Source organism: Gadus morhua, chromosome 1, assembly GCF_902167405.1.
Source record: "Gadus morhua chromosome 1, gadMor3.0, whole genome shotgun sequence".
Classification (NCBI taxonomy): domain Eukaryota; kingdom Metazoa; phylum Chordata; class Actinopteri; order Gadiformes; family Gadidae; genus Gadus; species Gadus morhua.
The window spans coordinates 22517674-22526529 of NC_044048.1; the positions used below are offsets into that span (position 1 = coordinate 22517674).

Consider the following 8856-nt stretch of genomic DNA (forward strand, 5'->3'; position numbering starts at 1 on the left):
GCTAATGGGTCGTTAAGAGTTGCGTCCATCAGGCTTGTAATCAATCAATTAGGGATCCAGACGAGAGTGTAATTGGACCACTTCAGCATTCTGTAAGGATGGGATCACCATGGCAACCAATACCGGGCAACTCTGCTGAGTCAGTGTGTGTGTGTATATGGGTGTGTGTGCGTTAGTTCACATAGTGTGAGTGTGTGTGTGCGTGTGTGTTTGTGTGTGTGTTTACTTCTTGATTACATCTAGTGTGGTCATTGATTCAATGCTCCCATAAATACATGAATACTGTATTCCAGTACTACAGTATTATACCTCAGCACTATAGTATACTGTACAGGAATATACTACAGTACCACAGGACTTTACTACAGTATTATACCTCAGTGGAACAGTATACTGTACTTTACTACAGGACTATACAAAAATAATGCAAGACTACTACAGTATTATACCTCAGCACAATAGTATACTGAGCTATCCTACAGGAAAATACTACAGTAGTACTCTACTAGTACTATTCCATCAAGTATCCTGATTTGAAGTCCTTTCATACGTGATTAATACATGGACATTACCTGGTTATAAGTGATTAATACATGGAACTGACCTGGTTATAAGGGATTAATACATGGACCTGACCTGGTTATAAGTGATTAATACATGGACCTGACCTGGTTATAAGTGATTAATACATGGACCTGACCTGGTTATAATTGATCAATACATGGACCTGACCTGGTTATAAGTGATCAATACATGGACCTGACCTGGTTATAAGTGATTAATACATGGACCTGACCTGGTTATAGGACCTGGGCCGGACTATAGCCTGCCTAGCAACCGCCCAGACTAGACTGCTGCATTATTTATGATTGGTTGGCAGCTGGTCACAAGACTTTGTTGCTAATTCTTTATTTATGAAGGATGATCATTTGTCAGATTAGGACAAAACGTGCCTGTCTGCTGTCTCTCTGTCTGACATTCTGTGTCCCTCCCTCCCCCTCTAAAGTCATGAAATAATTATCATGCGAATTTAATATGAATAAAAAAAATATTTGCCAAGACCTCTAAATTAAAGAAATTGAATTTTAAATGATTTGTTATGCTTATTATAATGTCACCAAACATTTTCGTTTACATTTCTACCATACTGTATCAGAGAGATCGGATTAATTAACTATATAAATATACTGCAAGCATTGAGCAAAATATCACCGCAGAAAATAATGGGCTGTGTTTCTAGAAAACGAAAAAAACATCATAATTGAATGTCCAAATGAAAATGTGAAATATTAAAATCTGATGGTGATTTGGAAGGGCGAGCGAGCAGACTTTACAAAGCAGAGGGCTCCCCCTGCTGTCCTCTGGGAACATGACATGTAGGGCTATCACAGGCCCCATGAAAAATTACATGCAGTTTAATGCCTGGTCAGATGTAAACATTACATGTAGGTTAATTCCTGGTCAAATGTAAACATTGCATGTAGTTTAATTCCTGGTCAAATGTAAACATTACTGTAGTTTAATTGCTGGTCACATGTAAACATTATATGTAGTTTACATGCTGACTCTGTCTGTTCATAGACATACTGTACATACAGACAGAAGAACAGTACATTTTTCTTTCAATTTCTGATACAATTCTCAACGTACAATCTCTGAATTGGGACGCAACCGCCTGCTGTCCAATCAGAGCAGCGGATGCTGTGATGAGCTGGCATTAAAAGCGGAAGGCGGAAGTTTATCTGACAGAGAGCTAAGCTAACTAGCCTAGCTTGTGAGGTCTAACCGGCCAGTTTTTCTCCACTCCTCGTCTCTACTTCTTTCCTCGGTAAGTAGAGTCATGTAGTATCATTACATATATTATTTAGTATTAGTTTAGTACGATTTGTATATATTAGAAGTATTAGTTATATGTAATTCATGCTAACAACGCCATCGATCGCTGGTTCGACTTCGCAGGTATGAAGTACTGTTGTATCACTGTTGTATTGTAGTACTGTACACAGTGTATACTAGTAGTACTGCAGTATTTATGAGGGACGAATTACCGTACTGTGAGGTATGTATTATGTACTGCACTAGTAGTAATGTTATAGTCACGTTCGACTAGGTTATTTGTAATGTTGTAGCTGGAGGGAGGGGAGTGTACAGCAGGGGAGTGGTGTACTGGACCAGAGGGGGGTGTTCGTAGTGAATGTGGTGTACCGGACCAGTAGGGGTGTGTACTGGACCTGTAGTGAGTGTAGTGTTCTTCAGGCAGGATGAGTCTCCAGTGGATGGCCGTGGCCACCTTCCTCTACATGGAGGTGTTCCTGGTGCTGCTGCTCTGCATCCCCTTCATCTCACCCAAGAGGTCAGTATCCTCACCTTAACCTACTTACCGTCACCCTACCTTAACATTACCAAACTCAGACTGCGTTGCGTAGCGTTGGATTTATGGTACACTATGTTCTTTTTAAGGTAAATACTGTCAAACTATATTCTCAGGCTCTATCTCGAGAGAGATGTCTCTCTTTGACCCGAGATAGATATCTCTCTATCTCGGTGAAGAGATAGTGATCAGCCTGTAAACAAATAAACCACTCACTGAGTGGGTGTTATTACTGTAGTCCCATGACTCTTCCTGCTGACAGCCTGTTGTGTAGTGAGGTGGTTCCTCCTCTAGGGGGCAGTGCTGGCCTGTTGACTATGAACAGTTTCAGTGGAGAATGAAGTCGGTGTGTGCCATGTGTGTGAAGGTGGAGTCGTCTCTTCAAGTCCCGCATGGTCCAGACCATCGCTCTCTACGGCAACACCTCCTTCATGGTGGCCATCGCCATCCTGGTCTTCCTGCTCATCGGTGGGTTGATAGCTATGTATGTATGTATGTATGTAAATATCTCTGGGTATGTAATGCATGCATCTATCTCAAGTGTGTGTATATCAATCTGTATCATGTGTGTATCTCTGTGTAGATGCGTTCCGCGAGGTGAGGAAGTACAGCGTCCCAGAGAAGGTGGACCTGGTCAACAACCCCACAGCAGTGGAGCACATCCACATGAAGCTGTTCAGGGCCCAGAGGAACGAGTACATCGCCGGCTTCGCCCTGCTGCTCTGCCTGTAAGACTCTACTACTATTACTACTACTACTGTGGTGTATACCAAGACTAGTGTTGACCAAAATACTATTACTACTGTAGTGTATAGAGACTAGTGTAGTGTAGACCAAAATACTATTACTACTGCAGTGTATACCAAGACTAGTACTACTGTACTAGTGTATACCAGGATACTCCCTCACTGAGCTTCAGCTCAGAGAGGGTGGTAGTGAGTTTCGGTTCACATAGGAATGCCATGACGATGACTCTGTACCCCCCCCCCCCTCCTTCAGACTTCTCCGTCGCATAGCAACCCTGCTGTCCCAGCAGGCCTCTCTGATGGCGTCCAACGAGGCCTTCAAGAAGCAGGCAGAGGGTGCTAGCAACGCTGCCAAGAAGTTCATGGAGGAGAATGACCAGCTGCAGCAGGTACGCAAACCATCTGGTCAAAACACAGGTACGCCACTAATGCTAAACATCCAGTCAGTAAACAGGCACACCGCTAACCATCCAGCCAGTAAACGGGTACACCGCTAACCATCCAGTCAGTAAACAGGTACACCGCTAACCATCCAGTCAGTAAACAGGTACACCGCTAACCATCCAGCCGGTAAACGGGTACACCGCTAACCATCCAGCCGGTAAACAGGTACACCGCTAACCATCCAGTCAGTAAACCGGTACACTGCTAACCATCCAATCAGTAAACAGGCACACCGCTAACCATCCAGTCAGTAAACAGGTACACTGCTAACCAGCCAGTCAGCCTGTGTCACCATGGTTACAACACACTGCCTGTCTGTGCCTGGTGTAGAAGCTGAAGGGGGCGGGGCTAAAGGTACCTGATGCGGGCGCTAAGAAGTCTGGAGAAGAGGAGGAGGACCTGGAGCAGGAGGTGAAGACTCTGAGGGAGGAGCTGGCCACCGCCAAGAAAGGTGAGGACTGAGACTAGCGCCTCATGCAGCCGGTGGGGAGCAAGGGCTTCCTCTGAGAGCAAGGAGGTGTGAGGAGGCTCCAGGTTCACGGTCCCCACCTGATAAGCCATGTGTCACTCCTCACTGGCATCTTCATCCTAGACCTTAGTTGGCCCAACCCATCTAATTTATTGTCGGGTGCCTTTTTTATTTTAATGAAAGGTGCTTCTGCCGAATAGGAATGCACCCCTTTTACGAAGTGTTTCTGCGATCAGAAACCCTGACGGAGGTTATGAGTTTAATGGAGGAGGCTCTGCCATGCCCGGCTACAGCTGGAGGAGAACACCTTTTGTCTGCCTTCTTTGGCAGCAGAGTCTTCATCAGAGCCGGATAGTTATGGAGGGGTTAGACAGTACAGAGACATCATTAAGGAGCAGGTAGGGGTTACAGTACAGAGACAGGTCATTAAGGAGCAGGTAGGGGTTAGACAGTACAGAGACGGGTCATTAAGGAGCAGGTAGGGGGTAGACAGTACAGAGACAGGTCATTAAGGAGCAGGTAGGGGTTAGACAGTACAGAGACGGGTCATTAAGGAGCAGGTAGGGGTTAGACAGTACAGAGACAGGTCATTAAGGAGCAGGTAGGGGTTAGACTGTACAGAGACAGGTCATTAAGGAGCAGGTAGGGGGTAGACAGTACAGAGACAGGTCATTAAGGAGCAGGTAGGGGTTAGACAGTACAGAGACAGGTCATTAAGGAGCAGGTAGGGGGTAGACAGTACAGAGACAGGTCATTAAGGAGCAGGTAGGGGTTAGACAGTACAGAGACAGGTCATTAAGGAGCAGGTAGGGGTTAGACAGTACAGAGACAGGTCATTAAGGAGCAGGTAGGGGTTACAGTACAGAGACAGGTCATTAAGGAGCAGGTAGGGGTTACAGTATGGAGACGGGTCATTAAGGAGCAGGTAGGGGTTACAGTACAGAGACAGGTCATTAAGGAGCAGGTAGGGGTTACAGTATGGAGACGGGTCATTAAGGAGCAGGTAGGGGTTAGACAGTACAGAGACGGGTCATTAAGGAGCAGGTAGGGGTTACAGTACAGAGACAGGTCATTGAAGTGCAGTGTGCCTGGACGTTTGAGTGACTCCTCCACGGTGTCTCCCAGCCCTCCAGAAGTCGGACAGCGACGTGCGGGCCATGAAGTCCCAGGCAGAGAACCTGACCGTGGAGTACGACCGGCTGCTGGGGGAGCACAGCGTGCTGCTGGTGAGACGCACACATACTGACTCAACACGCGTTGATACTAGGGCTGGCTATTCCCAGGTACCTTTCAATTCGGTTCTTTAGGTGTTCATTCGATTCAATTTCGATACCGATCCAATTGCTTCGATATCGATTCAATAATACGTGCAGATGACAAAAATCGAGAACCGAGAACAAATCAATTGTAGTGCATTGATGAATCGATATTTTTTACCCAGCCCTAGTTCATACACATGTGTGTAGGGATAGACATAGATTTAATGGTCTGTCCCATTCTGCTGTTATAGGGGTGTTAACCTCAGGGAAGTCCTCTGCGTCGTGCTGCTGGTCTGAACCTTCCCTCAATGAGCCGCTTCATGAGCCTAGGTTCTGCAGCCATAGCAGAAAGGTTCCTTAGACCTCTCCTTCCCCCCCTCAGGGATAATGGTCTTCATCAGTATGAAGCTCCTGGTGGTGTTGCTCATCAACCACAAGAACGTTGTTTGAGGGTGATGACATCCCATGACTCTGTCCCCCCCCCCCCCCCTCAGGCCAGCGGAGACTCCAGGGACAAGAAGTCAGACTGAAGCTCCCCGCTTCATCTTCATCAAGCTCCGTCTGCCTCCACCACTTCACGCACATGACGTCACTTCCTGATAACCGATGTCCCTTTGGAGCGGTTGCAACCAGTTTGTTTCCAGCGGGACATCCAATAGGAAGTATTTCCCCCCCCCCCTCAAGAACAGTACCAATAGGACTCTTCTCTACCCAAGCCTGCTTTAAGCCTCCAGTTAGCATGAGGAGGCTAGCCCTCATGCTAACGCCGTATGGAGAGCAGGGCTTTACTCTGTTGCGATGTGCTCACCGTTCAGTGGGTTTCTTTTATCACGGTTTGAAGTAATGTTATGTGAATGCCACGTTGGCTAAAGCTAAAGCGCTAGCTTCCTTAGGCGGTTTATCGGCCGTCAGTGCTAGGGGGAGTTCCGGAGCCAATCCCCTGCTAGGACCGACAGGTGGGGCTGACACCTGTTGGCTCGGGGCAGTGGCCTTTAGTCTCGGGCTTCTCCTGCCAGTCGGTTAGATCCTGACGGGCTCCTCTTCAGACTTCATGTTCGGACCATGCTTCACCGTGCGACTCTTCTTCTGCACTGTTCATCGAATGTCTAAACTTTATTGGTATTTTTACGTTGTACGAGGAGTGGTTGATTTGTGGGGAAATGGAGCCAGGTGTTGATGATCCGTCCTGTTCACTGTAGGACACAAGTTGGACCAAATGGGTTAAAGAAATGTAGAGGGTGATAAATAAGAGCCGTGTTGTTTTCCGAGCCAGGAGGTCTGGCTCCGTTTACAGAGAAGAAGGGGAAAGTTGAACCTCCTGTATGGTCTCTTCTAGGAAGGGAACTCTCTCCTCCCTCCTCCTGTCTCTCTGAGTGTGTTGTTATGTACTGAAGCTGTTCCTGCTCCAATAAACCAGTTCTCTCTGCATGCTCACTGAAGTCCTCAGCCTACACCCATAACACCACCCTCACTATATATCAAACCCCACGACATCGCCGTCACTATCAATCTCCCTGAATGAATCCAGAACTTTATCGCAGTGTATATATCACTGTATGTCAGGGGTTATGGCCATGGCCTTGGCCTTGGTATGAAGTTGGCCGTCTCCACCTCCTCCTGTCTGGGCTAGGCCCCTCCTCCTGTCTGAACAAGGCACCTCCTCGTGTCATAAGGTTCATCTACTGGCACCTCCTCTGTCGGTAAGTTCCGTCCTCCTGTCCTAGTAAGGCCCCCTCTGCTTGCACCGCCTCCTCCTGTCTGAATAAGGCCCTCCATCTCCTGTTTAGGGCAGCTGCTCCGCTGGCCTCTGACATTCAGTCTGGTTTGAACCAGATCCAGCAGCTGAACCGTGTCTTCAGCTTCTCAGAGTCTCAATTTACCAAAGAGAAACAGCCAGCCGGCTTCCTGGAAACGGGGGGCTGGGCACAATGCTGCTAGCACCGATGCTAGCACCGATGCTATCCCTGGGACCCGCAAGCCAGGAGACATCAGCATTTCCCCCGCTAGCCTTGAAACCAGTTGCAAGCCAACAACTAGCATGTTAACCATGTTATCTGGTCAGTGTGACGTCACTCACATATGATGTAATCTGGTCTGTGTGTTGTCACTCATGTTGTAATCTGGTCAGTGTGAAGTCACACATGATGTAATCTGGTCAGTGTGATGTCATACTATACTCCCTCTGCTTGACCACAAAACACATTTCATGGGCTGACTTATTTGTAAACACATTTTATATTTTAATCAAATTTTAAATACTATAGTACCACCATATTTGAAATCCAGATTAAGAATGTATCTCATGTTCAACATATTTGTTACATTTAAAAATTATTGTAGTTTAAATGTAAACTTTAGTTCAAATGTTGACTACTGAGGTTTCAATGTAAACGACTGAGGTTTAACTGTTCAGCCCAGGTTGTAAAGATTCAAAAATAAATCCTTCATACTAGCAGGAGGTGTGAAGGCGTGGCCACACATTTGGTGCTCAGCCATAGAAAACTAGCCCTCAGGATACACAGAAGGACCCTCCTATAAAGCATATGGCGGTTCCAGAAGGGAAAATCCCATTCATATTCTGAATAGAGGTTTTGATTAAGAGCCATTATGTCGTATCCATCCAAAGTGTACTTACCATGAGCCAAGGGATTGTGTAAAGATGGTATATGGGATGGGCATTTAAAAGCACCACACTACCAAACATGCTAAAGTGTCACGTCTTTGATTGGTTGAGCCCCCTGTTACCATGGTCAGGTACCGGCTTGACTGCCCGCGCGAAAGTCAAGCCCTCGATTACTGCTGCCGCTGAACTCGATAATCATTGACTGCAGAGCCGACATGACGTCCCTTTGGATGAGGACGTGTCCAAATGGGTGAAAACCAGTACAAGTCAGTCCTCATACTGGTGTGTTTGTGAGGGTCAGCTTGAAAGAGAAGACGTACAGGATTCTGGTGTGTTGCAGGCCGGCTACTAAGGTAGCTGACATGAGTTGTACTTATGTAGTGTTATGTCGTTATCATGCTGCAGTGAATAATAATAAATACTATATGGCAGTGTTATACCATAATTTGGGTAGGATAAAGCCTAGGAATATATAATGTTGAATGAATACGTAAATGAATTAACGTGTTAAAAACGAGTAACGTATTACCTAATGTATCACCACTCGTTGTCGTAGCAACCACACCCGTCGGGAACCATGAACCGCCATTGTTGGACGCACGAGCGGTGAGAGCAGTTGGGAACGAAGCACTATGTCGACGTCAACACTAGATACAGTATATAAAACATTGTACACACACTCAAAATATATTAAAAAAACTTGTATAAACACTAATAATGACAAAGGTTAAAAAAGAAGCGCGCCTTGGAAGTCGTAGGAAAGGGCTGCAAACATTATGGGATGAGTTCCCTACTTTTGTTTGTTTCCTTACGTTGTTTTTTGCTCTGAACCAAATGTTTTATGTTCATGAATAATTTGTGAGATAATTGGTTTGTTTCCAGGATTAAAACTAGTGTAAATGTAAACTCGAGTGTAAATCTGCCTTCTCCGTGTAGAAAGCTTG

At 46.1% G+C, this 8856-nt stretch overlaps 1 protein-coding gene across 1 annotated transcript; it reads left to right on the forward strand.

Annotated features, from left to right (window-relative positions):
• The first annotated feature begins 1678 nt into the window (after positions 1-1678).
• On the forward strand, positions 1679-6723 carry bcap31 (B cell receptor associated protein 31). The gene is made up of 8 exons (XM_030367214.1): positions 1679-1828; positions 2257-2353; positions 2739-2839; positions 2955-3099; positions 3371-3506; positions 3892-4012; positions 5156-5256; positions 5784-6723. Exons 2-8 carry the CDS (start codon positions 2262-2264, stop codon positions 5817-5819), a joined length of 732 nt encoding a protein of 243 aa, XP_030223074.1. The 5' UTR covers positions 1679-1828; positions 2257-2261; the 3' UTR covers positions 5820-6723.
• Positions 6724-8856: the final 2133 nt, after the last annotated feature.

What these genes read in the sequence shown, in the direction of transcription:
- bcap31 (XM_030367214.1), top strand. Translation starts at nt 2,262, where the DNA reads ATGAGTCTCCAGTGGATGGCCGTGGCCACCTTCCTCTACATGGAGGTG. An exon ending in TTCGCCCTGCTGCTCTGCCT is followed by an intron (nt 3,100 to 3,370) that starts GTAAGACTCTAC and finishes CCCCTCCTTCAG; the next exon opens with ACTTCTCCGTCGCATAGCAA. An exon ending in GGGAGCACAGCGTGCTGCTG is followed by an intron (nt 5,257 to 5,783) that starts GTGAGACGCACA and finishes CCCCCCCCTCAG; the next exon opens with GCCAGCGGAGACTCCAGGGA.